Source organism: Rhamphochromis sp. 'chilingali' (genome assembly GCF_963969265.1).
Source record: "Rhamphochromis sp. 'chilingali' genome assembly, chromosome: 20".
Lineage (NCBI taxonomy): Eukaryota > Metazoa > Chordata > Actinopteri > Cichliformes > Cichlidae > Rhamphochromis > Rhamphochromis sp. 'chilingali'.
The window spans coordinates 13,326,071-13,353,672 of NC_137947.1; the positions used below are offsets into that span (position 1 = coordinate 13,326,071).

At 41.9% G+C, this 27,602-nt stretch overlaps 1 protein-coding gene across 2 annotated transcripts in view; it reads left to right on the forward strand.

Annotated features, from left to right (window-relative positions):
* slc35f3b (solute carrier family 35 member F3b) overlaps positions 1 to 27,433 on the forward strand; it is a gene marked incomplete at its 5' end in the record, with an annotated part of 51,122 nt that extends 23,689 nt beyond the window's left edge. Inside the window, 7 exons of one of the 2 annotated variants that reach the window (XM_080869509.1) lie at positions 3,453 to 3,714; positions 13,325 to 13,664; positions 19,496 to 19,715; positions 23,135 to 23,260; positions 24,146 to 24,338; positions 24,448 to 24,537; positions 24,796 to 27,433. In XM_080869509.1, the coding sequence (XP_080725635.1) occupies positions 3,639 to 3,714; positions 13,325 to 13,664; positions 19,496 to 19,715; positions 23,135 to 23,260; positions 24,146 to 24,338; positions 24,448 to 24,537; positions 24,796 to 25,037 (1,287 nt within the window). In that variant the 3' untranslated portion in view covers positions 25,038 to 27,433. Of the gene's footprint in view, positions 1 to 3,452; positions 3,715 to 13,324; positions 13,665 to 19,495; positions 19,716 to 23,134; positions 23,261 to 24,145; positions 24,339 to 24,447; positions 24,538 to 24,795 lie in introns of those variants that run through there. The other variant, XM_080869508.1, reaches the window with a different exon arrangement.
* Positions 27,434 to 27,602: the final 169 nt, after the last annotated feature.

A 27,602-nucleotide genomic window follows, 5' to 3' on the forward strand; every position in this document is an offset into this window, starting at 1 on the left:
CCAAGGCCACCACATTTTTGGGGGAATGCAGTATCTCATTTCTTTATATTTTTCTTCCAAATGGTGACTTTTTTTTGTGTAATTTTATAAAGTGATAACCCCCCAGACTTTCTAGAAGCATTTGGAAGTTTTTCTTTGGACATGCTGTTTTTTTCACTCATATTCCGTCCTGGCTCCTGTACCTGACTATTTTCAGAGGGCACACAGTAGCTTGGTGGTTAGCACTGTTGCCTCACAGGAAGAAACTCATGCGTTTGCATCTTCTCCCTGTGTCTGTGTGGGTTCTTTCCAAATACTCCAGCTTCACCCCACAGTCCAAAGAAATGCATGAACTTACCGGTAGTTTAATAGCTGATTCTAAATTGACTGCAGGATGGATGAAAAGGAACATAACTCAAGGGAAGATCTGGTGTTGTGCATATATATAACAGGGAATTTAATAAAGAACCAATTTTGATTAGTCACTTTGTTACAAGCAGCCTGTTGCAAAAACACTCAGTTTGTTCCAATGTCTTTAGTTGAATCTACAGAAAATGCTAAAAGATAGCACAGTTTAACTGGCATAAAATAGTATTTTTGCACCAACAATTGATTCCCGAAGAGCTAATAGTTAAAAATTGGCATATCTTCACATGGTCCACTGTGTGACCTTCAAAAACATAAAAAATCATCAGATAACTGAAAGATAAAAAAGGAGTGGCAGGCCTAAGTGAGCAGTATCTGAAAGTAACAAAGAAAAAAAGAAACAGGAAAAAGTCCCGTGAATACCTGACACAGGATGTGAGAGAAGAGGGAGAAAATTCTGAGTTATGCCAAATTACGCAAGAGCTAGATGTAAAATCTGTGATATATCCAAATTTTAAATGATTGTCAATAAGTATGGAGGAGTTCAGGAGAGAGGTACAACAGTGACTGTCTACTATGTTTCAATAATTTGCTACATGTATTTCCCAATTTCTTAGCAAAATATACAAAAATGAGTGCAGGCTCAAGATTTCTGCACACTACTGTATGTGTTAATGTTGTTTTAGACCAAATATTTCCCTGATCTTTCAACACACAGTGCTGCTAAACTGTGTTGTTTGAGCTGGAAAATGGCTACTGTAGCTTCCCCCATTATTCAGCATGAATAAACAAAAGGAAGAAAAGTACAAGCCGCTCTTTGGAGCACACTAGAACATTCCTGTGTACATGGAAGAATAATCGCCTCTCTTTGCGGATCTGCTTCTTTTAGGGATAAAAAGGAGGATTCATACGGCTGAGTTGGTGCAGGGACAGGACCTCAAAGGATTTGGCTTTTTATGTGCCGTTACAGCTCATGCACACTGATTGCTGTAGATTGTTTGTTAGAGAGAGGGAGTTGTCATGTGGTGTCTCAGAGCATGGACTGGTTTGATCCTCCTCCGTGTTTGCAGATAAAAGTCTGTGAGTCACTGACTGGGATCTGTTAATGATCTCACCCACTCCACCTGTTTCCACCTCCCTGTCTTTCCTATTGGTAATAACATGTATACAGTCTCTGAATCGTCATGTCTTTAACACACAAAGGCACCAAGAGCTGAAAACATCAGCTCACAAAGACATCTGGCAGCTGCAGAGCCTTAAACACACACACTACAAACACACATACACACACATACACGCTGTGGAAATTTTTACTGTGACACACAATAATATAATTCACAGGTGACATGTTTATAATGTTTATCCATCAAGCATCCTGTTCTGCTCTTTTAGTTCATTCACAGTGAGCTCTTGCACTTCATCCATTGGCCCTCATCCGCTCTCCCTGACATTTCCCTTTTTCAAACCCAAACACAGGAGGTATGTGTAGCAGTGGAAAATAGTAAAGGATCCAGTAGATCCAGTGCAGCATTTCCAGTGGTTGCTGAGGGATGCCAGAATGCGTCTGGGCAGAGTGTTTTTAGAGCTCCCTGTCCTAGTTAGCCACGGTCAAGGGATTGTTGCTTGACTGTGGATCTAAAAAGTGAATTATTCAGCACAGTTTCCTTTAGCTGGATCACACTTACATATGAAGAGCCTCTGCAGACACACACTTGTATGTCTACAAAGACATTAACTCTGATAGTGACAGGGATCAGAGGCACTCTCTGATAAGTATGGAGCTGGATAATTTGAACCGCTGACAGCTCTTCTCTGACGTATCCACCAATGGTTGCTCAGGAATAAAACACAAGCAAAACATGGAATGACATGACACAGATACACCGGGGCACAATTTCAGCTGACCAGCTGCTGCAACAGCAGCAGTTTAAGGACAGCTTTCAGTTTAAGAGAGTTATGAAACACACACAAGTCTGAATTGTCACTCCAGGCTTTAGAGCCAAGTTTTGTCGTTGATAGATCAAAAAGACAAGAGTCCAAGGAACTGGAAATGGTTTCAGCGCCTCTCGTTCGTTCACCTGAAGAAGAATCCAGATATCCTCGGCTCATTTCTGTTATCAGAAGAATGCAAACGGTGACATCTTTATGAAATCATAGATGTGACAAGCACAGAGAAGAAGTATTGGGAGAACAACTTAGGCCACTCAGTTTATTTGTACACCTATCTGCTAATATGGTAATGATATGCTACAATATAATATGCAATTTATTCATGGCTATGTAATAACAGGTGCAGACCATGTGCATATACGTAGGTATCACAGTGTTCTTAGTTTTCTTAGGTAGACGCTGATATGTCAGCTTGGTATCAGTGCAACTTATTAATTATTAGCCCTGACAACACCAATCCACAATAAGCTCATCAGTATCTGAATGGTTGGGAGATGGGAAACTAGAAAAGAAAAGACTGGGTGGGTGCATTCCTCCTAAGAAGTTTGCAGTAAATGCAAAAACATGCAATTCCCTGTGCAATTTTGAGATTACATAACCTTAAAGGCAATTCACAACTAAATCACAAATAAAAATCATGAGCTTGTAAAACCACCGTGTTAAAAGCCCATCAGCAAGCTGTATTACAGAGATACTGGAAGCTTCATTAAGCTTTAATTGTGAGGATTTTACTTCATCAAGAGGGGAAAAGACATCATATTATTTAATTATAATCATGAGCTATAATTGCAGTTTTTATAGACTAAATACACCCACACCAGCCTCCCACTTAAACTGTACTGGTCCCATCATATCTGTCTCACAGGCCATTTATAGCCCAGAGTTTTAACGCACATCTCCGGGTCAGCGACTGCGTCTACTCACTCCCATGCAGACTTTGCTTTGTCCCGGAGGGATCGCGGCTGCTGGGAGTGTGGGAGGAAAGCAGAGTTTCACGACGAAGGGTGGTGGGTGGATGCGTGACGTTGGCGAATTGCAGCAATCTCCAAACTGTACGTGAAGGAGAGACCGACCAGGACGCACTGGATACAGCAGATCTGGGGAGGGAAGTGGAGGAAGGGGGTGGGGGGATCCGACAGAGGTAGAGAGAGAGAGGGAGAGAGGGAAGAGGGAGAGAGAGAAAAATTAAAAACAGGAGGTTGGATGGATGTGAGGGGACAGACAGCAGGACACCGGCTCTAGAAACATCAAGGGTCCCATCAAGAGGTCTGGTGTCTGCACCAAATCAGCCTCAGGGATGTAGTCGAAGCGGTTCGGAGCTCTGCCCATCCGAGCTCATCATCATGAAGAAACACTCTGCAAGGGTTGCCCCGCTGTCCGCCTGCAACAGTCCGGTGCTCACCCTCACCAAAGTGGAAGGTAGGGAGTTCCATTGAGACCGCCTGTACCCCCGCAAACTGGGGGCTGCCGGTGTGCCTCTGACAGAGACCGGAGCTCAGCTCAAATATTTCTGTTCACGAATCGTTTTTTGTTTTTGTTTTTTAAGACAAGGATCAACTTTAGAAAATCTCACTGTGAGCAACACGAAGCGACGGGAATCAGTCAAGTGCTCAACTTCAAATCAATGATGCAATATTTGTGGGTTTTGACATCAAGGCTCAAGATCCATTTTCTTTACATGAGTGATGTCAGATGCTTCACTTGGATGTTAGGCTGTTTTATTTCTCTCGTTATACGACAACGATGACAAATTTGTTCCGTTGCGTTTAAATGATTGCGTTATTGACGCACTGATTTTTGGGAATGAGCGCGACTCGCGAAGGCTGTGCCAAAAATTTACTGGTCCTTGGGGAGGGTCTTAAGTTGTTATTGCAGCAGGGATTCCCCTCGCACTCTCCCCCGTGTACCCATCATCACAGGCTGCAGGAGTCTCTGCTTAAAATGCCAGCGGATAATGCCAGGGCAGCCGGGACATGAACCCAGCAGCAAGCGTGTTATCGGTGGTCCCATTAAACGCTCCGTGGTAGTGTCCTTCAGTCTTCCTCATAGCTTGATGTTGGGTCTCACTGGGTCTCCCCTGTCTCGTCTGAAAATCCCTCTGATCTGCAGGAGCGCTGGCATTTCCTGCTGACATCATTAAGAGACAACACCTCTCGGAGTTCTTGTGTGTGTCTTGTGTGTGTGTGTGTGTGTGTCTGCTGCAGCATTCTCAACACCTTCTTGAAAGAGTATAGTGTGATAGACCCTTTGATACCTGTACAGTATCCCTCCTATGATGTTCTCCTCTGCCTGATTCTTGTGCAAAGAGCTGATGTTATGCTCCCCCCCCATCTATTACTCGAGACTACTGAACATCAGTGTTTTTGCAGAAAAGATGTTCACCTTTCAGCTGGATCAAATAGAGAAATAACTGCAATTATTTTGGTGAGTTTCATAGAGCCTCATTATGACAAACTCACAACATGAAACTAGAACCTCAGAGCTTTTATAGACAAACTCATTGTGTGACCATGACGGGTTTGGTGGCGGCTGTACTTTTGTGCAGTGCAGTATTGAAGCTCAAGGTGACTGATCATCAGTGAAGCCACTAAAAAAAGCTATTAGGTTACATAAAACACAGAAATTTAAGAGAACAGTCACATAAATACTTGTTAAACTGTTTACCTCTCTGCTTCCGTCATGCAGGGCTCGAGTTGTTTCTGACTCAGACTTAACTCTGTCTCTGCTCCTGTTGTTTGGGAGTTTGCTATAGTCTGGAGCATTAATGTGAAACCATCTGAAAATGCTTCATTATTCATAATCGATCACTCAACCAGCAGATGGAAGGTGAGTGGCCAATTTTTATGCAGGTTTTTAAATGGACATGGATGAAATCGACGCCCGAGGTGTTTAGTTTGCATTGCATACACTCAGACAAGGCGCCCCGGGTAACTTCAGAATAATCCGTGCTGCTGGATTACCAAAGATTTTAAGCTCATTAGTGTAAATTTCAGGGTCGACGGGTTTTATTTTCAGAATAGCTGGGATGGCGGGGTGTTATCTGACAAGCTTGTGTATACAGGCTTGACAAAAACTCTGCTGTGACACGAGGCAGCGGGGAGAGAAAACGTGCATATAGGCGTCTTGTGTTGGGGATGAAACGGTATTGTAAATTTTTGAGGGGAGTCAAAGCAGTAAAGTTTGTGATGTGAGCGCTCGGCTGCTCGTTTTTAGCAGCTGCTTTGAAGGAGTGGTGGTGGTGGAGGAGTGGGGGGATCACAGGGGGCCACAGCATATCAACATGCAGCTTTTCAGAGTCTCTCATGCTTATGTAACACCAGCACTGAAAACTCTGTTCTCCTCACTAACAACCTGCAGCAAACTGTCAAAGACTTTTTATCCCCCAGTCTTGAATTGTCAGTGGTCTGTCTTTTCTCTTCTTTTTTGTGTCCAGTGAACAGGCACACTTCCACACAGCGTGAAGCAACAAGTACAGTATCTGATTTGAACATGAAATTCTATTTTTTCTTACATTTATTGCTTGAATTGATACATTTACTGGATAGTAACCAATCTGTTCTTCATCACAAAGCATTTCCATAGTCATCCTATGATCTCCTCTTTGTTGGTTGACTCATGGTTCTGGTTATACAGTTCAATGTTGTCTCTTACAGCTTTAATTCATTCCTTTGGAGTATTTACCGCTTCCTCTGTGTTTTCTTCTCATAGACAATAATTATTATTGATTTCTCTTTTAAACGTATTTCTATCCATGGCGTCTTTAGGGAATGTCGGTCCCTTTATCTTCATAAGCAGGGGTAAGAAGTTCATAAACGTCCCTTTAATCTCAGCAATTTAATTATATCCTCTGAAACTGTGCAGGCACGTTTTCAGAGTGATTCAGCACACATACGCCCCCCCGGGAAGCTGGTCACCAGCTGCCGTTATGGGCACACTAAATCTTTCCCAAAAGGCTTCATGCACTTTGACCATGAGTTTCTGTATGTGTGCCACTCAGACGATAGCAAATTAAAAGCCTTTGTATAGAGAAGTAGACCCTTTAGATTAACTTGATTAAAGCAGTTGGACGCTTGAGTGCTGGGCAATGTTAGGAGTTCTTATTTTGACCTTCCTGCTCTGCTTTTTTGCGCCTGTGCATCTATCTGATCCAAGTATATTCATACGGGCCAACTTTGAAACATAAATGATTTGGACGATTCAAGACAGAGAACATAAAAATCTGAATTGCAATCATTGCTTTACAGAAAGCGAACACCGCATGTTTGCTTCAAGGACAGAATCTTGAATCTTGTACTCATTTGCATGTGTCTTATTTGTATGTAAATGTGCAGCAGCACCCTCAGTATGGAGATCAGGCTACATGTGCCAGACAGAGGTCAACATATTGCATGTACATATTGTGCATGTATTAGATACATCAGTAAAAAGCTTACTGGGAGTATTAGTGGGATTCGTCTTAGAGTTTCTTCCTCAGCCTTATTAAATTCTTCACATTCATTCTTTGAGCGTAATTGGAGTTGAAATTGTTGGTTGTCAGAGGAGCAAAAGTAAATCTTGATCTTCGTGCTAAATGTATTTTAAAAGCCAGTGAAACGGGTCTTTGGGCCTTGATAAGTGTGCATTGAATACACAGTGACAGGGCTTTTGTTTTATTAAGAGGCCGAGCTTTTGCTTAGGTTTATCAAGTACAGCATGCGTGTGTGCAGAGAGGGCTGTGAGTGAAGCCGAACGTTATTGGAGGTTTGTTGCACGACTTCTTTTCTGTATGTTATATTTGTAATTTATATAGTAAAAGCAGTGCGTTTAAGCAAAGCCCGCTATAAATATGTGTAAAGACGAAGCTCCTCAGCGGTAATCCTAAATCGAGTGAGCTGATCCAAAAGCTTTTCGGTGAGAAGGAAGACTGCCTGTCTTCTCCAAATACACAATGCACCCAGCAGACTAGACACTACAGCTGTGGTTGGGTTAACACGCTGTTTATGACAAATAATTTAACAACAAAAATGTAAAAAATTATATTTATTTGAGCCATTTAGACAGAAATGTGAATACTCGAGTGTGCAAACGTGCGTTTCATCTGTGAAAGTGAGTAAGCAGTTAGTTTGTTGAACATACTTTTTGATGCCATTAAAAACTCAATTGCCAAACTGCGAGTGTCTCACAGCAGTGACACAATAAAAGGGTTAAGATGTGTTAAAAAAAAAAGGTGCAGTCGTGACTCAGGTTTGTGAAATTTGATAGAGTCCCTGTGTCATCAGTGGCCTTGGGGTGCAATAAAGGGAGTAAAACCACAGTTTGGGCAGACACTCCTGCCGTGGTTGCCTTTCCATTACCTTAACAGGAATGCTGTGGCCAATCTCTTAAATATTGATTTGTCGCAGAAAGTGCTGGGACTCTTGCCAGTCTGTTAAACTGCGGGTACATCACAGTGCATTCACTGGTATAAGGCACTGCAAGCGAGGGAGGGCTGCTTCAGAACAGGGTTATCCTTTAGCGTACCCGATGCCAAATATGATTGCTATTACTCTGCTGCAAAACACAGTGCGTAGACCTGCACAATCACTCTCTGCTTGCATGCACGCAGTGTAACCAATAAGGCATGAAGGGGGCTGCAGCATTGACCTGTATCATGAGCATCTGTTGAACCAGCTGGGCAGGTCAAGGCAGACACAAACAACAAGTTTGCTCCTCGGTGAGGAAGTCGCCGCGCTGTCCTTTGAGGTTGAAGGAGAAACCGAGAATGAAGGAGAGCAGGATCAGTAACAGCTGACCCACCCTTGTCTGCCCTTCTGGGCCTTTAGTCCCCTCAGCCCATGTGGTCCTACCTATCAGCTGGTTGACGCAGCAGGGTGTGTTTTCCGCCTGTCTCTCTTTTGTGTTATTGAGTGGGACAGGCTTGTCAGATGAGCCTGCTCTGGTGTGTTGAAAGGACGCTGACTGACAGCTTGGCCTGACCAAGTTGTCACAGTCAAGTATCACAGACTCACACTGTCTGTCAGACTCTGAGGCCACAAAGACAGTAACTGCTGTCTGTGTGCTGCTTGTCTTTCTAGCTGTCTCTGCGATTAAATTACCATCCTTTTTTTATAAAAGTACAGTTAATGGTTTTTGTTTTTTTTTAAATATATGTATATATATATAAATCGCCTTTTTTTCCCAAGCAAAAAGAAAACAGTATTTCTAAAACACTCTGCCTCAGACTTATGTCAGACCTGACAAACCAAATAAGTCAACATGGATCTGAAGGATTTATTTTTATTGAGGTATTTATTGAGTGATTGATGCTGTGTGACAGCCATAAACCAGTTTAAAGAAGAAGAACTGTGATTTTGAATTTGTTTGCTTGTTTTTTATTATTATTTTTCAGAGCATTACACAAAAAATGTGAAAGGTTCAGTTCAACTTACTTAAAGACACCTCAGTCATACCTTACTATGCGGGTAACTTTATTTAAAAATGAGAGATTTTCTTCCCTCAGCCTTGTACAATGACACTAAAAAGTAAAAGTGTCAAAATTAAGACGATCTGACTCCTTAAGGTTTTTACACAAAGACTTCATGCTGTAATGTTGGCTTGAGTAAGTTGAACTACTTAATTTGTATTCATCACCAAGCAAAACCAAAGACAGTAAATAAAAGGAGAAGAGTTTCTCTGAAGTGTGTGTGTGTGTATGATTGATCTGTTTACCCTCTTGAATCGCTGAGGCAGAGCACTCTTGCTCCCACGGAGGTGTTGCCAAACAGACAAAACTCTCCTACCACTACGTCTCCCCTTGTTGAGGTCCCGGGTAAACACTCCCTACTGTTGCACCCTGCCGCCCTGGCAAACCAGGCTTGGGCGGTGGCCCGTTCAGGGAGCAAAGACAGGGACGTATCGAGACTTTCTCAGCCTGTCACGGCCGGGTTCTGTGAAGTGTGAGAGCGAGCAGTCAGGCAGGGCTCTGCTGGCACGTTTGGGATTTGCAGCTATCAGCAGGAGAGATCTGCACTGCAGAGACTGCAGAGGGAGGGAGGATAGCAGAAGTGGGAAGGCTGGCTGGGAAGCAGGGAAACACAGACTTATGAGGGACAGGAGCTGGAAAACTGGCTCGATAGTGACAAGATTAATCTCAACATCCACTGGAGTCCTTTGCCTCTACTGGGAGTGGGATGTATGTTCAGTATCCGGCATACGAGGTGCTTAGTGGACTAAAGTACTTCAGGCAGATATATGAGCTTGCAGCACAAAGATTGATTTACTGTGCCATATTTTAACAAATATACACTTGTAGATAAATAGATAGATGCTAATAGGCTACTAGTTTACCTGTGCTTATTAAATCCTATGATTCTAGCGTGCTTTCATTCTACCGAGCAGTAGGGATGACTGTATCTGAGGAAGCAACAAGAAGAAGCCATACACAGCTGTCAGAGCAGATCACAAGCTGCCCCTAGAAACACTTTCTTCTTGTCTCCTGCAATTTTGCAGATGTCCGTTAGCATCCAATGAAGTATATTTGGACATAGAATGGGTTGAATAAATGTAGACATTTTCATCCAGGGTTTAATTTTTCTATCACAGTAATCTAAAACTAAAACTAATTTGCGATCCAGTGCACGCAAAGGCTGAGATTAATTATTAAAATGTCAGAAATGCACTGTTCCTGTGCTCCAGACAGCTAAGTGTGACAGACTCACCTTGACGGTTGACATTAGATTATGAATTAAAAAGGTGAATCATTTAACACTTTAAGAAGACTCGGTCTGAGTATTTCATCTATGGTCATAATAGCTTCAAATGTCATTAGTGGAGAGGCCCTTCGATTTTGCCGGGCCACTCCATCGACTCAGATCCAGCACACTGATGAGTTCACTCGATATGTTCGTTACTGGCATTCAGGGTTCATAGAGCATCATTAGTCACCATCAGTCTAAGTGTAAAAGAAGTGCGCTCCGTTTTAAGTCATTAGTCTGGGAAGATATACTTGCAGCTCTGCATTTAATTACAGGGGCTTTAATTAGTATTTTATTGCATGACACATTTTTATTTAATAAGAGACAGACTATTGTATTTAAGTATTGTGGTAACTGCCACAGCCTGGAGTACAGGCTGTATAATATCACTAATGTTGTCACTTCACTAAGTGTGCCAGAGCTGATAATGCTTAGCTAGGCCCCAGAGTCTGCCTGGGGGCTGATTGGCTTGGTCCATTATCACATTTGGGAGATTAAACTGTGGTCCAGAGATGTGGTCAGAGCCACAGGATGCGGGATGGAGGCCCAGGAAGGACACAAAATGGGCAGCACCAATAAAGAGATGACCTTCAGAAAAAGACAAAGAGGCCTCAGAGCTCAGAATAGAGAAACTTAATTCTCACCCCTGTGCACAAGACTTTGATAAACATCCATGTGTGCCTGTTTCTTTTTTTGGCCACTGCTGATTCATCACTTCATTGCGGTGACAATGACAACGATCTCGAATCATCTTTAGTTTTTTTTGTGCCTCCGTGCTGTCAGATCCGTCAGTTGCTTTCGCAGCAGCAGCAGGGAACATTGTTCAGGTTCCTCTAACAGCGCCGCATCTTAACTCCATCTCTTTTTGACGTTTGCGATAGATAAACAGAACGTGAATCTCTCGTGCAGCCAGTATAGGTAGCCCGGCGAAGCCGGGGCATTATCATAAGAGTCATCAGGGGAGTTAATCTACGGTATGATGAGACCACCTGGAAAGGTCAGAGTCAGCTCTTCCAGTAGCAGTGAATTGCCTCATTGGGTGTGATGGATGACCCCTTACACAGCTCTTTTGTAAAATATGCAGGTTATATTAGACAAGGTGGTTTTATTTGTTTTGGTTTTTTTTTATTCTTTTATTATTACACAGATCACATTCACAGAACTGCAGACAGTGTCGCGTATACAGCAACAACTGATACGGCACAGCGACAATATTTTGAGAGCTGAGTGTCCTGTTGATGCCGTCAGACAATCATTTCCACAGCGTAATCAAATCAAGTTAAATTTATTCTTCCCTCACCGAGGCCCTTTGAAGTGCATTCAGTATTCCAGTCAACAGCATACAGTGCAGTGATGAATTGGCAAAAGGCTCCCCGCAGCACATCATTACCACTGGAAACACCATTAGGGAGATCGCTCATTTTCAACATTTTGGAAGGTAGGAAGCGACCGAAGATGCATGATGCCTATTATGCAGCTGTTATGAAGTAGAGCTGATATGAGGTTGTGCTGTTTATTGTGTTGCACTCTCACTAAACGGATTGCAGAGTTGCGGTCATGTAGTTTTGCTCTAGGTGGTGCGGGTTTAGCTACGTGGTCAAAAAGACAGCCTAAAATGATTTGTGAAAATCTGTAAAAACTTTATGTTACACACAATTTTTTACTGATTGACTTTGAACATCACAACGATATTATAGGCCTCGGGGGACGTCAGTACATAAGTTGGCTAAGCGTTTGACTTTGACTGTGGTTTTTGACTTTCAAGGTCAAAGTAGACCTTTAAAAAAATTCAAGAAATCATATTGAGTAATATGTCATATGAAAGGGCATGGAGAGGGCTGTACGATACACTTTTTAGTTTTTCAGTTTGACGCCATATAATGTCACAATCACGCCATAACAGGCTGATGTCAGCATGACTAAAAATATCATCGGGGGGAATTGTGCTATCTGAGTGCTCTTATTATTGTTAGTTTTAGAAAGACATTAATTATCAGTACAAATCGAGTGAAAGCTTATCTGTCTAAATTAACCCCCTTAATGCCCAGCGTGTCATATTTGATACATGAGTTTTTGTTCTGTTTTTAAGCAATAAATTAAAAAAAAAAGTCAAAAGTAGCAAATATGATACAATTAAAACTCATATATGTAAATTAATATTAATACATTTTTATTTTATTTTTTTAAAGGTTCAATAACTCCTCCCATCTTCAACAAATTTGAATTTTATGGCAATTATTTAATTGTTTTAGCTTTAACGGGTTAAGAGCTGCCATAAATGTTGCATTTAACTGTCATATTTTTGTAAAACACTGTGTGTCATTTCCATGATCATGCAGCAGTGTCTGAACTTTGTAGAGGACACAAAGTTGGTAAGTTCAGTGATTCGAGAGAACAAAATGATCTTGGTAAGCAAATTGGTTCTGAAGCACAGAGTGGGTGAGAGTGGGGCCGAAAACTGTACGCCAACACTTCGCTTCAGTTCTCACATTAGTGAAGAAGTATGGAGGCTATCAGGTTTTGACAAGAGAAATAGAAAAGTTAAGTGTTGCGGTGTGTGTCTTTGCACGCTAGGGCAAACACACATGCCGCTGCAGCTCATGCGGTGGAGAAGAGGTCATCTTGGATTGGATATCACGTCTGCCCTCATATGCCCTCTGTTTCACTGCCGCCTGTCACACTTGATCGCCACATTTCTAACTCGGATTGATTACCTTCAAGTTCAGTTTAAGTTTGAAAGCAGCTATTTTTATCCGGAAAATGATGACAAGACTGGTATGATCTGGAGTCAGTTTTGCTGCAAAAGATAATATACTGTATCCACATGATGCTTAGGGAGAAAAAAATGCCACAACCTGGCAACCTCTGAAGGCTGTGACAAAAAGCACTTTATGTGACATTTTATCAAAATAATTTGATCAAATCAGGTGTAAAAGTAGGCATCAGTGAAGCAGGACGTGCATGGGAGTGGAAATAGTGTGAAAGTGCTACAAGGTGCTGGAAAACAGCATGAAAGAACTGAAAAGAAAGTAAGTACATGCAGAAACTCAGACGCCAGGCAGGAGAGAAAGAATCAAGTGGCATGCCAGCAACAGTTTCATAGTCTGGAAACACCAGGCCCAGATGTTTCTATTTGGCATTGATGATTTCCTGCCCACCAGGCGCCTAAAGCACATGCAGAGGAAGAGGAAGTTGAGAAAAATTCAGCAATAAGCAAGGACAAATATGTTAAAATGTGTCAAATAATGAATGAGCGTACAGGTCTGCAGTATCGGTGTGTTTGGACATCAGTCTGTCATGTATGTGTCCGTCTTTAGGGGAAGATCGCTCCAGAGAGAATGTGGTGGGCACCACAGACGCTCAGTCGGCCGGTGCTGCAGGAGCAGAGTCCGGCTCCAGCAGACGGCGGCTTCACTGCTGCATCCGAGTGACAGCTGTACAAGTGCGGAAGGCTCTATGGGGAGTCGCCATGGTGATGTGCGTGTGTTCCTCCTGGGCAGGCTCCACCCAGCTGGCCAAGCTGACCTTTAAGCAGTTTGATGCTCCCTTCACCCTCACCTGGTTCGCCACCACGTGGAACTGCCTCTTCTTCCCCCTCTACTACATCGGCCACCTGTGCAAGAGTCCGGAGAGGCAGACAGCCAGGCAGAGGTTAAGGTTAGAAGACACTCTCTCCTTTAGAGCAAGCTCCATTAGAGGTCCAAGCACTAAAGCTGCTGTCACATTATGATCATTCTTTTTATATATATATAAATCGGCTTTTGTGCTCTGACATGTTGTGATCATCCTTTAATCTCAGAATTTTCCACATATCCTCCTTCTTTACATCCATGAATCTTCTCCATGATCTTCTTTCATGGCACCTCCATATTCAGCATCCCCTTTTTGTTTAATTTATGGGCTGGTACATGGCAGCGACACCAGCCTGGGTGCTGTAACTCTGTTATAGCTTTAGCCAAGACTAGTTGTCCTGTGACCAGTCTTACAGATGGTGGATTTTAGATGAATTAACACTTGTTTGACAGCTTTTGATGCACTTAAAGTAGGCGATAGCAGTAGGTTGTTATCAATTCTAGTCACTGTTTCTCTTTTTTCTGTCTCGCCTTTCCTGGTGCACATGGACTGTGAATAAAGTCTGTACGGGTCTGTGCCCCTACCCACCGACACGCACAGTGACAGCGGAGGAAACAGACGATATAAAAAAAAAACCTTAAGTGACTGTAAAGTGCAGTACAGGCTCTCACACAAATTCTGACTTCAGTCAAAGGGCATTGTTTCTTTTCTAAGGTCAAAGACTTCAGCAGTTACAGTTTTATAAGACAGAACATAAATCAATTTTTGCAACAGCAACAGCAGACCAGATTACAGCACAGTCATTAAAAATCAAATCAAAGTAAAGTTTCCTGTCTATATAGATAAAACCTACAACCTTTAAAAATAATATCTCAAGTCAGACCTGAGGGGTCATCAGATCATTAACAAACAATTAATCCATCTGTATCAGCATTTGTAATGGCCCATAAGTTAAAAGCTGAAGACTAGATGGGAGAAACACACTTTAACCACGTTATGAGTGATGACATTGTATAATTCTTCTACCTGTATGCAACCCACAACTTCAGTGTTGGCTACACAGCCAAATGTTTGGAAACAGAAACCAGCTGATCCGAGCAAAGTTGGGCTTCGAAATTTAAATGTCAGTGAAATTTGTGCCTAGCATCAAAAAGTATCCTCCGATATGAAGGAATATCTGATGTTTAGATTGCCCAATTGTGGTATCAGTATCTGTATTAAAAATCCCATATGAGTTTTATTCTCCCTTTTTATTTTCTATCCAGTTTTTCTAGTTACAACAAGTATACAACTAATCGGGATTTACCAAAATATCCATTCAAAAGGTCAGTTTGATTCCCTAACGAAATTAACCACCACGTAACATCTGGCAGTGTACTAGTGAGATGATAGAGATGTACTAATTGATTTTTTTCAAACACTGTGTGACAGTTTCTGTCCTCTTTGTATTTCATGGAACAAACGCCACATGTTCAGCCTGATTCACCAGCTGCTTACAGTTTATCATTTAGGTCCATTTTCAATCTCGCTGAATAAGCTAATTCTGTTTTTGCTTGTCAGGTAAACACAGTCATCCTCTCTTCAGTAATCCTAATTGTGTTACAGTGGCTTTCACAGTTGAAGCAGTCCATTAATCATGGTCTTTAGACAAAAGTCTTATCTCTGCTACCTGCAATGCTACGTTAGTGCAAAGAGACAAAAGAGAGCGGTAGTTTAGAAGCTGTGGTGTGCTGGTGAGCTCGGGGGATTGGCTCTGTATTTCAGATGCTCCTCTGTGATGTAATCCTTCCTTTTTTTCTAAAGGCCTACATGAGGATGTGGGTCTCCCACTCCTCAGTTGGAGCTCATGTGAACTGACTACAAATTACAATACCGTCTTCTGTGAACCTGACAGTGCAGAGAAATAGAAACCAAAGGATAGCTTCGTGACAGCAGGCAGCCGAACGAGAGACAAGGACTTAACTTTAGCAGTATATCTGTGAGGAGAGGATTTTAGTGCACTCATCAGCCCTTTTGTTGTATAGACTTGATATTTACGGGCAGATTGTATCAGCAGTGGAAGGATTTATCTCTTAACTCACAAAGTGTCATTTTGCACGTTCATCTTTTAAATTCAAGCTTGTAGTTTGAGACCCTCTGGCTGCTCTTGGGTAATGTTAAGTCAGTTTAGATGTAAGTATAAAAAGAAGGATGGATTAATTCAATTCAATTCAATTTTATTTATATAGCGCCAAATCACAACAAAAGTCGCCCAAACGATTAACTCAGTTTGTGCCAAATTCTAAAGAAACCAAATAAAAGTTCTGTGCAGGCGCTAGAAAGTGATACTAAATGATTCTGGAAGTGCAGCGCTTAACTGTTTAATCCACGCGCCTCTAGGTGTATTAATATCTGCTGCTGCAACACTTTATTTGGCAGCTTTGCAGAGGTTTGACGTATCTTAAAAATCACTGCGGATTACAGTGCACAAGTGCAGGAATAATGCGTGAAAAACAGTCACCGGTTTGGCTTTAAGGTGGTGTAACCAGTGTCTGTAATGAAACGCCGATAAATTGGTTGTCGCAGAATTAGTGTCGTGTCCACAGAGGAGGTTTGAGCAGTGTGTTCTTAGTGCAGACTCAGCTCTCTGGAGCTGATTCATAGCAGCGCTGCTCTACAGTATCCAGCAGGACACCCTGGCAAATATGCTACCTGCCACTCCTCACTTATTGCTGCTTCATCACTTTTCACTGAGCCAGATGCGCTCAGGGTAAACGCTACAACTCTGTAGTAATGGTAACAATAGCAGTCCGGTGTGGGCGGAGTCACTCAAGTTGAGGGTGAAACAGAAAATTCTCACAGCAGAGCAACGCAAGGTCTTACTCAGCAGACAATGTAGTACATAATGTCATGGTTTGGTTCCTCTGTTGCATTACTGACTCATGCCAATAGCTTTTGGACCGTCAGCTTTTATTCAAGGGTATTTTCATTTAGCTTCTTGTGCGTAGTTACAGCGCCTGAAAAACATGAATAGTGGATGACTAAGCCTCATGCAGAAGCACTTAAAGATTAATCATTTCTTCAACATAGCAGACTGCCAGACTGACTGTTAATCATACGTCTCCAGATTTTGTGTTTTTTTTCTCAGTATTTTCTGTTAAAACTTGACTGGTTAGAATTCCTCACACAATCATGGTATCGCTTTTAGCAGCAATAATTTGAAGTAAACATTTTCTGTGTGACTTTATCAGTCTCTTACCTTGTTGTGGAGGACTCTTGGCCCACTGTTGCTTCAGTTCATTGAGGTTTGTGGGCATTTATACTCAGCTCTGTTTAGGCCCCAACACAGCATTTCAATGAGGTCTGGACTTTGACTGGATCATTGCAGCACCTTGATTCTTTTCTTTTTCTGCTGTTTGCTGTTGTGCTTGGGATCAATGTCCAAGTGCATGACCCAGTTTGGGACAAATATTATTTATCAGACAGATGGTCTCACATTTGACCGTATACTTTGGTATACAGAGGAGTTCATGGTCGACTCAACAACCACAAGGTTTCCAAGTCCTGTGGCTGCAAAACAAGCTCCAATCACCACCCCTCTACCCCCGTGCTTGACAGCTGGTTTGAAGTGTTTGTGCTGATATGTGCTTGGTTACTACTAAACATGGTGCTGTGCATTATATCCAAACATCTCCACTTATCTGTCCAAAGGACATTGTTACAGAAGTCTGGTCGTTTGTTTAGATGCAACTTTGCACACCTAAGCTATGGGTAGGGGTACTTGTATCGGTATTGAACCGTTCATACAGTGCTTTCGGTTCGGTACGCATATGTATCGAACAATACAAAATCTTAAAAAATTTTTAACAACTTTTCTTCTGACGATGCTGTTTGTGTTGAGCGCTCAGTGGATCTGCGCTCGACAGTGCAGCCTAGGCGAAGTAGTCGAACGCAGATCCACTGAGCCCAGCGCAAGCTAGCAAGACAGAAGTTAAGCTCGTTGCAACATAGCAAATTTAACCTCCCCCACCCTCATTCAGATGTGGCGTTTGGAACTATTTTGGTTTTCATATGACGTATGACCCTGAAGGTAAGCGCCTCATGGACAAAAGTAAAACAGTATGTCGGATGTGCCACGCAATGCTCAATTGCATTGGTGGGAACTACTGCGTTAGCGCAGTTAGCTCGTTAACGGAGATTTGCGGCGTTATGGCGTTAATGTCATTTTAACGAGATTAACGCTGACACCACTAGTGGGAACACAACGAATATGACTGCACATTTACACCGACTTCATCCTAGTGCAAAGACAAGTGGAAGCACACAAAAACAACAAGCACACATGCTACAAACTTTACCCGTGTCATTTAGACAGCCGTTAGCACATGAGTCTCCTTACGGGGACCTGATATGTTTAATATGCTGCTGAGAATATAGCCCAGAAGAAGCGGATAGTATAGCTTTTATTTTGGAAAGAGCCATTTCTCTGTAATAAACTCTCTTTTTCAAAGATGAGCGATTTCTCGATTAGATAGATTTATTTATTTATTTTTGTTTCAGCAACATTAAATTTAAAACTGTACTTTTGAGTTAAAATATATATTTATAATTTTAATAAATGACAAATTAAAAAGGCATGAACATTTTTTTGTATCGAAAAAATATCAAACCGTGAATTTTGTGTATGGTTGCACCCGTAGCCTAGCTGTGGGGTCACGTTCTTTTTGTAACAAAGAGGCTTTCTCTCCAAACAAGCCATATTTGTTCAGTCCTTTTCTGATTGTAGCATAAACCTCAACATTTAACTAACTCAGACCTGCAAATTTTGAGATGTAGCTCCCAGAGTCTTTTTTGAGGTTTCTCTGACCATTGCATGGTCTGACCTTGGGGTGAATTTGCTAGGATGTCCGCTCCTAGGAAGACTAACAGCTGCCTTGAATATTTCCACTTGTGAATAAACTTTCTCACTGTAGAATGAAGGATTTAAATTGATTGCCAGCAATAGTTGCTTCTCTAAGATCGCTGCTGATGTCGTTCCTCTTCGGCATTGTGTTAATACAACCTCTTAATTCCTTTGGAAGCGATAAAGGTGTAGTTAGTTTTTCACACACATCTTCTACATTTTAGCTCAATTTTAGTTAAATAAATAATGTCATGGTGTAATATGTCATGCTTTGTAATTCACCTGAGGTTTTATTCACCTAAATCTAAGACCAGATGATTTTTATCATACATAAAACCTTAGAATTGCATGGCTGTTATCTGAGTCATTACAAATTTGCCTGAGTTATTCATCACATGCATCAGTCACAGCAACATTTATTTCTGTCCCCATTTTCCCTTCATGTTTAAGTCCATACGGAAACTCATACCCAGAAGCGGAACCCCCAGAGTGTCCACAAGTAATGCTGAGAACGGAGGAAGATGAAAGAAGACTTTTCTGAGTACATTAAATACATTTCTGCCTGTTGTCACTATGAAATACCAAACAGCTGTTTTCTTCGATTTAGTCATTGAATATGTCCTGTTGTAGCAGCAAAGAGTATCCCATTTCTTTGCTGTACTGAGATATTTGTCAGATGTAACCAGACAAAACACCTGAGGACCAAACAGGTTGTTTAATTTCTTAATGGGGACAGTTGAATATTTAACTTTAATGCCTTGTGGCAGATCTTAATTTGCAATTAAATATTAAACCATTCTTCTAGTAGGGTAGCATTGGTCCCATGTGTCTATAATGTGGGACGAACATAATTTAGATGTAACTGTTGAAGTGGGAATTACTGCAGTCACTCATTGGCATTAAGTGTGTTTTTCAGATTGTGCTGTTTGTGTTCACTGGTGTTAATTGGTCCCAGAGTGATAATACTCATCAGCTTTAAAATCATACTACATTTTTAGAAGGTTAACAGTATTCATTTTGGTCGTGCACACAGGGAGTGCTGCAGGTTTTTCGGTGACGATGGCCTGACACCGAAGGTGTTTTTCACCAAGGTAGCTCCTTTTGGCCTGCTGTGGATCCTCACCAACTACCTGTACCTGCAGGCCCTCAGGAAGATCAACACAACAGATGTGTCAGCGCTATTCTGTTGTAACAAGGCCTTCGTCTTCCTGCTGTCATGGATCGTGCTCAGAGACCGCTTCATGGGGGTCAGGGTGAGTATATCTGCATGCGTGTGTTTTTTTTTTTTTTTTTCTTTCAAGGGAAAATTATGAGTCTTTAGTTAAGATGTCTAACTCGAGCACAGGACACAGAAAGCAAGGATTTTCACACTGTCCCCTCTTGGCTTGTAAGTTTTATTTGCAGTAAACAAGCTAACAACCAAAAGCGTGTCTTTTGAATTAGTTTTGAAGAATAATTTACTATGTTATATAAAGTCACTATATCCAACAAGATATTTACCCCTTTGTACTTAATGTGGCAAGAGCATAACCACAACTCACCCCCCAGACAGCCAATGAATGATTTCTAATTACATCATTGTAGGTAATTGGCGAGCTGTGGGATGAGCACATCAATATATATAGATATATATATCAGTATTATATGTTGTAAAGCAGTTTTGCACCATCATCTGTCCCACCATCCTGTTTTTAGTGCAGTTGTTCTGTAAAACGGAATTAATAAACTGGAGTTTCTGTTCGATTTTTCATCAGTGGCCAGATACGTTAATGTTATAACATCTGCTCAGGCTTTCATTGGGTCTTTGTTGTCTATGAGAAACCGTAGATCCATAACAAATGACAGCAAAAGGAAATAGAGGCACACTGAGTGTAAATGAAATGGTTGTAAAGTCTAAATATCTTTGCTTTTCCGTGGGTGTGCATGGTGAGCTGCGACGAATGGCTTTAATCGCTCGCTGATGCGGTTGTGAAGAATACTGCAAGCTGCAATCAGCCCGTTCTTCACTCCCACGTTTAGAACGGGCACTGCACTCGTGTATTTTTTGGTGAGATGTTTGAGCGTCCCAATTATCTTGAATCTCACTGATTATGACGAAACTTATTTAAGATAAGAGCGTGGCCAATATTGGCCCCACAGGCTGACTGTCACACGTTGATTTATGTGATTTATGACTAGGTCCACCAAACCTTTTATTTTTTTTCCTTCCTAGATTGAATCAGTTTGATTATGTTCAGATCCCCAAAGATACAAAAGTATCCTGTTCATCATGAGACACGAGACAAGATTGGGGGGGAAGGCAAATTTTTCTTTCTTCTCTCTTCCTTACAGGAATATAAATGTCTCCAGGACTTATCTTGTAAACCGATGCACACGTTTGGGTCATGATCCCAAGTTTGATATGGACAGATTAAAAAATTATCTTTGTTTTTCTGTATTGTTTATTATATTTTGAATATTACAGTATAATCTTATGAAACCTACTCTTTAACATGACTCTACATGAGATGGCAACATACCTCTGATTACTTTATGACTGGACCAAAAAGAAAAGAGGTATTTTCATCATCTCCATACTGGCATTTGAACCCATACATTACAAGAAAGCGGTAAATCCCTTGGAAAATCTAAGGACACTTTATGCATTGACTAAAGCAGACCCTGATTTACTCTCCTTTTGGCTTTTATCAGGATCATACTTTCCAACTCTTACTAAACTTAGAACAGATGATTGACACTATAAACTTATCAGGAAAGTGCTTACTGAGGTCGTGATGTCATAGATGTTTACTTTACAACCAGATTTCTTTTTGAAACCAGAGTTGCTGCCACCTACTGGCAGATTTAAGGCAATCCTGCAGTTTTACCTTCTTAGAAGCTGCACTCATCTCTAATACTGTCTTCTCTGGTCAAATGTGCATTTTTAACTGCAAGTTTTTATACCAAACTCAGTTTTACACTTCATCAGCCATCATGACAAAAAAAAGGTTTCTAATCTGCAAAGAAATGCAAATTTGTGATGATTTGCTTTGACTGAATTTCCATTTGAATCTGTGAGCTACACACACAGCACGGTTGAGTAGAGAGCAGGTTATGAGCACCACGGGATGATTACCTACCGGTGATCACAGTGTCATTCAAATGTTGTTCCTGGTCTGTGCATGTGTGTGTTAGCCGGCAAGTTTGTGACTGATAAAGACAGAGAAGCAGGACAGTAAGGGGTTACTTACCTTTGTGAATTAAGATATCGGTTTATCTCCTCTCACTGTACGCCTCAGATGCTTTCACATCTGCAGCCGTCCCGCACTTCGCACGATGCCCCCCCTTTTTCCTCTCACACACTCACAAGCACCCCGTCTCTCCCTTGTGTATGCCCCGACTCGTCACCCCCATTATTTGTGATGAAAAGCCTCGGTAAGAGACAAGTACAGTAATAGTCCCGCTTCACTCACTCGCTTACACGCCCTCCCCTCTCTTGCTCTCTGTTGCCTGGTAGTAAGGATTGCAGTGTTTGGATGTCTGCAGTAATGCAGGGGAACTTGAACAAGTATTTCATGAAAGTGAAGGAGGAGAAACAGAAAGGGAAGAGAGAGAGAGCGATGAGGGGGATGCTACATCAACCTTGTTAAACAGGGAGGTTTTTTTCAGTGGTACTTTGTGGATAAAACCGATGACTAGCTCCACTCGGTGGTTTTTTTTTCTGTGTGACCCATGTTTAGATTTATGATTTGTAAAAAGTGCAAGGTCCACGTGCTGCAGTTACGCCACCGTAATGACATAAGCTACCCACCGGACTAATCGGTCACGCCTGCTCATTGCAGAACAAGTTTGGGTGAAGCCACAGTCCTTCCTCCCTCTGACCCTCCACATTGTGCTGAAACATCTTAAATTGTTGCTGACGCCGTGAGCAAATGGCCATTTTCTAAAATGAAAGGTGTAGCAGTGACTGACAGGCAGCCTGCAGTGCAGAAAGAGACATTTAGCCAGACTTGCTTAAGGTGCTTTGGCCAAGCAAAAACACGCGGCTCATTTATCTTCCCGACACCTCCTTAATGCGGTGCTAATCCACTCAGCTGGGCTGCACCGTAGCCCCATCACTGCTGTACAGTTCTCACATATACACTATGAACATATAACCCAGACAAACCAGATTTTAATGCAATAAAACACAAGAGGTTTGCCTTTTACGCATCACAGTTGACCCCGAGCAGGGTGAAGCTGATGGATTCTTGCCATCTTGAAGCTGTGATAATTGCAGAGGCGGGGAGTGGTGTGAGGGGGGATTTGGTTTGTAAACACGATGGCTTTGTAACGGAAATCAATGTAACACAATCAAGCCAACACTGTAAAAGCTGCCTGTCCTGTGTTGGAAGCGCTTACAGGGTGAATCTGAGAGCAGGTCTTTTCTGCACTGCACGTAGAAAATGTAAATATCAAATGAAAAGCTTGTTTCCTATGAAATAACAACCCACCCACTAATTAGGCTGCTTCAAGCCTGGTTCTGTGAGGCTTGTTATTTCTGCACTGAATGACAAAGCTGAGGCCATGTGGGCCTGCTGTGTCCCTCCGCGGCGGTAAGGGGATAAGGTGCCTTTTTCACCAAACTGTGAGCAGCATGTTGTCCATCCTTCACTCACTGTTGCTCTCTCTCTCTCTCTCTTTCTCTGTATAGATAGTAGCTGCTATCTTGGCCATAGCGGGCATCGTAATGATGACCTATGCCGATGGATTCCACAGCCACTCGGTCATCGGCATTGCTTTGGTCGTGGCCTCTGCTTCGATGTCAGCGCTCTATAAGGTATTTGCTGTGCGATACTGCAGATTTTGATATCGATGTGATATCAACTAAATCCAGGGCCAACATTGATGATATCGATACTTTTAAACTACAAAAGCAGCTTATGATTTATGAGATGAAGCATCATCAAGTGATATAACAAAAACACACCTTTCAGCTACTCGTGCATATTGAAGCTGTCCGTCTCTGAAACACTTTGGGTTCTGTTGTTTCCGTGTGCTATAGTCTATACACAAAAAGGACATTTTTCATATTGCATGTTTGAGGTATACTTTTCCACACAATTCAGTGAGCTACATACTGAACTTGGAGGACATTCTTTTATGCTAGTATCGATCTGATACAATGCCAACGTTGGTATCGATACTATCGGTATTTAGATCGATCCGCAAAACCTCTAGGATTTGATTGCATTTCTCAGTGTGTATTGTACCGCTGAGCATAAAGTTCCATTGTAGCGCCACTTCTATTCACGGTGGAATAAAAAATAGGTAAGCATGCTGTATGTATGGACACGTCTCTGTAAGTTGCCCTGTCTAGCTCCCTTCTAATTATGTAACCAGGTGGCAGAAGACAGAAGGGGATTATGTAGTGTGAGACTCACCTGCCAGAAGTACGCAATACCTACGCATTTGGTTGCAGGCCTCAGGCTGTGTTACCCTGATCAAGGAGGTTACAGGACAGATATTATATAGCTATGTTTTGACAGGGTCTGGTCTCCTTTGCCCTGCTGTCTGTGCCGCCCTAATGTGATAAACAGACAGCAGTGGCCCTGGGCCAGAGACATGGCAGGTACTTGGCAGGCTTCGCCCTCTGTAATATACCTCAGCTCCTGAAGAGGGCAGATTCGATGTATGCATCACTCTCCTTCCTCTTTATTCTCAGGTGCTCTTTAAGATGGTGCTGGGAAGTGCCAAATTTGGAGAGGCTGCACTCTTTCTGAGCATCGTTGGAAGCACCAATTTTGTTTTCGTCAGCTTTGTGCCAGTCATGCTGTATTTTACACATGTGGAGTACATCGAATCACTCAGAGACATCCCATGGGCCTACCTCTGTGGGGTCGCAGCCCTGCTTTTCGGTATATGGCGACAGAGCAGTAATGTGCACCGGCTGGTTGTGTAATCTACAAATAGCAACATTCTCATCGTGTAGTCCGCTGCTGCTCTAATTCTGCTTTGTTCCTACAGCTTTCAACGTCCTGGTGAACTTTGGCATCGCGATAACCTACCCGACATTAATTTCCCTTGGCATTGTCCTAAGTGTTCCTGTAAACGCCAGTAAGTCTCTTGGCTTTCCTCTAAGAGTGCTAGCTTTTTATATCTGGTCACCATTTAATATTTGATGGCACTGGATTCTCCCAAAGGTTTCTATCTATATTTGATGAGAGACTCCATTTAATTTTCAAACCAGGCTCCCTCTTGATGTACAACTAACCATTTTTATTTCATAAAAGTTACAATTTACATTCATTTACATAAACCCAGTTGTTCCCTTCTATTGACACAGTACCTTTTTATTTATTTGTTTTTTTACAGTGGTGGACCTCTACACGTGTGAAATTCACTTTAACTCGGTGCGCCTCATTGCTGTGTTCATCATTTGCTTGGGTTTCCTAATGCTGCTGTTACCAGAGGACTGGGACCAGTGCATTATCCAGCTCAGCCAGAAGCTGCGCAAACGTGACGAGCCAGCAGAGGGCAGCGGAGAGGCCGGAGCTGGCACAGGGCTCAACTGGAGAGGGAGAGCCAGGACCTCCATGTCAACATATGCACTTTGAATATATGAAATATCATCACACAAACACATATACATGAGGTGGGAGGGAAATGAGGGGTGTTAACCCACGTGATCTGCCTGGTTCCTTGCCTTTTGGACTGCCCTCTGATCTGCAGCTTTTCAACCGAGGGGGAAGATCGCGTTTCATTCATTCGGCATCATTCTTGCTCACAAGTTAACCAAGTCGGTGCATGGACTTCTATCATTTGTAATCCTTAAAATGATCAGGTATAACTGATTGAACCATGCGTTAATTTTGCTGTACCTCTTAATCATTCCTCTGATTCCTCGCCTCTGGGAAGACTCGCCAACTTGCCTGATATATTTCAGTGAGGAGGAATAAAGAGGCAGACATCTCTCAAGGCAGCCCTAACACCTTGTAGACCAGCTGGCTTTAACATGTACACATTTACACACCTCTAAGATCCAAAGAAGAATGCCTACAAAGCTGAATGCCTGAAAACAGAACACGAGGCCCGGTAGCCTTCTGCGGGTGTAAACTTAGTGACAAATACCTGCCTTTTGTGCACTTGTACATAGCTATATTTCACACCTTGGATGTCCCGGAGTAGTGGACCTGTGAAGCTCATCTGGTGTGAAGGGACCTGTCTGGACGTCTGAGGATCAGTCTGGGCTGAAGAAGCTTTCACAATGTGTCTCTCTATTCACTCTTAGAGAAGAGGTCAGTTTCATTTCATCCGCACTGATTGGCTCCCCGTGGTTATGTGCTTTCCTTGGGCTAGACTCCCACTTCTGTCAACACTCACTCATTGTTCGGGCCCCACAGTTTAGTCACGCGATATCTACATTCGCTTTCAATGCATTATATCATTGAGGTGTTTGTCAAACAGTGGGATTGCTTTCAATCCATCCACAAAGCAGTTGCCTAACACTTGCTTTATGTTGCCAGCACACCAGTAGGAAATAGCGTGAACATTTTATTAAGCAAGCAATTTAAACAAACACATTCAAATATTGTTAAAAGCTTTGATATCTCAAAATAAGGCTGACAGGTTAATGGAACTACCCCTTTAATTACTTTAAACACAGCTATCTCTGAGCCTCTCTTTTAACATTTTAGTATCATATACACACAGACAAATGTGCAGCAGTTCAATTACATCGTTTCATTTCGCGTGGGAATTACAGACTGGAAAACTGTCCCACTGTGGCTTGAGGAGAGGAGTGCTGACACACGGCTCTTCTAGTGATCAAAAAAAAGAAGAAGAAAAAAAGAAACCTTTGTCTGCTTTCGTTTATCACATTTCTGAGGCAAGCATCACAGCCACCATGGTGTGGTTGACCCCCGAGAGAAACTGAGGTACACGCCTTGTAAAGCAACGGTGGAAACTCTGCCTTGTTGTGAATGTACGAACATCACTCGACCACACACACGCTCGCAATGTGCTATCTGTTTTTTACAGTGCCACCACAGACTGCTGCACAGAGACTGTTTAATACTATCCTCCTTATACTCATCTGAACGATTTTCTTTTTCCTTCTTTCTTTATTGAGACAAACTTGACACATTTATATTTGTTTGCATTTGGTTGCCGACTTAACCTTGAGAAGACAGCGAGTGACGTCTTGCAGAACGAGCATGCACGTACTGTACGAGCAGATGCAGCCGAAAAAGTCCACTTCACTGCCTTTTCTTTGTTTCGCAATAGAGTACATTAGCACTGTTTCCCATTGTCATTCTGTATGACAATAAATAATAATAATGTATTCCTCTGGAATTATTGCTAGACATAAATGTAAACCTTTGTAAGGAATGACGATTTTTACACTGAGATGCAACATATGATTATCACATTTGAGGAGGAGATGTTCCGAACATGAATAAATGACGGGTTTATTAGAGCTACTGTTGGGTGTCTTCAAGTGTAATCACATGTACTATATAAAAATATTTCTTTTCAATACATTTCCTTGTCGAGGTTTTTTTTTCTTGCCAAAGAAAGTCATCAAGTAAACAACTGAGTGACAAACCAAACAATTTGGCAAGGTTTAGCAGGTGTTGGGTGAGACAGCACACTTAAAATTAAATTTAAAAAAAAAAAAATCGATGAACCTGGAAACCAATTTAGAAGTACACTGCTTTTTTTTGTTATTTATATAAACAACTGTAGTCTTGGTTACAAATCAGTCTGATTTGAGCTTATAAGTCTGAGTTATCCAATAAAGGCAAACTAGAAACAACAATTAGCTTAGCATGCAGGTATCTGTGGAAACCTAACCCAAACAGGTAAGGAGGAGATGATGCAGACTCCACACAGAAAGGTGCCTGAGACCTTGGATTGTCCAGTGACGACTACCATTTTTTTTAAATTCTAGGACAAATGAATTATTTGTTAGCTTTGATTTTTTTTTTTTTTTTTTTTTACTGATCTTCTGTGATAATAACGTCAGTTTGCTTGGGTTGAAGACTGGTGGTCAGACAAAAAAAAAAAAGGAAGATTAATCAGAAATTAGGTCAAAATGGGATGGACATTTCCATTTTTCTTACATTTTCTTGACCAAACAATCAATTCATTGCCGGATAAAATTAAAATAATAAAATAGT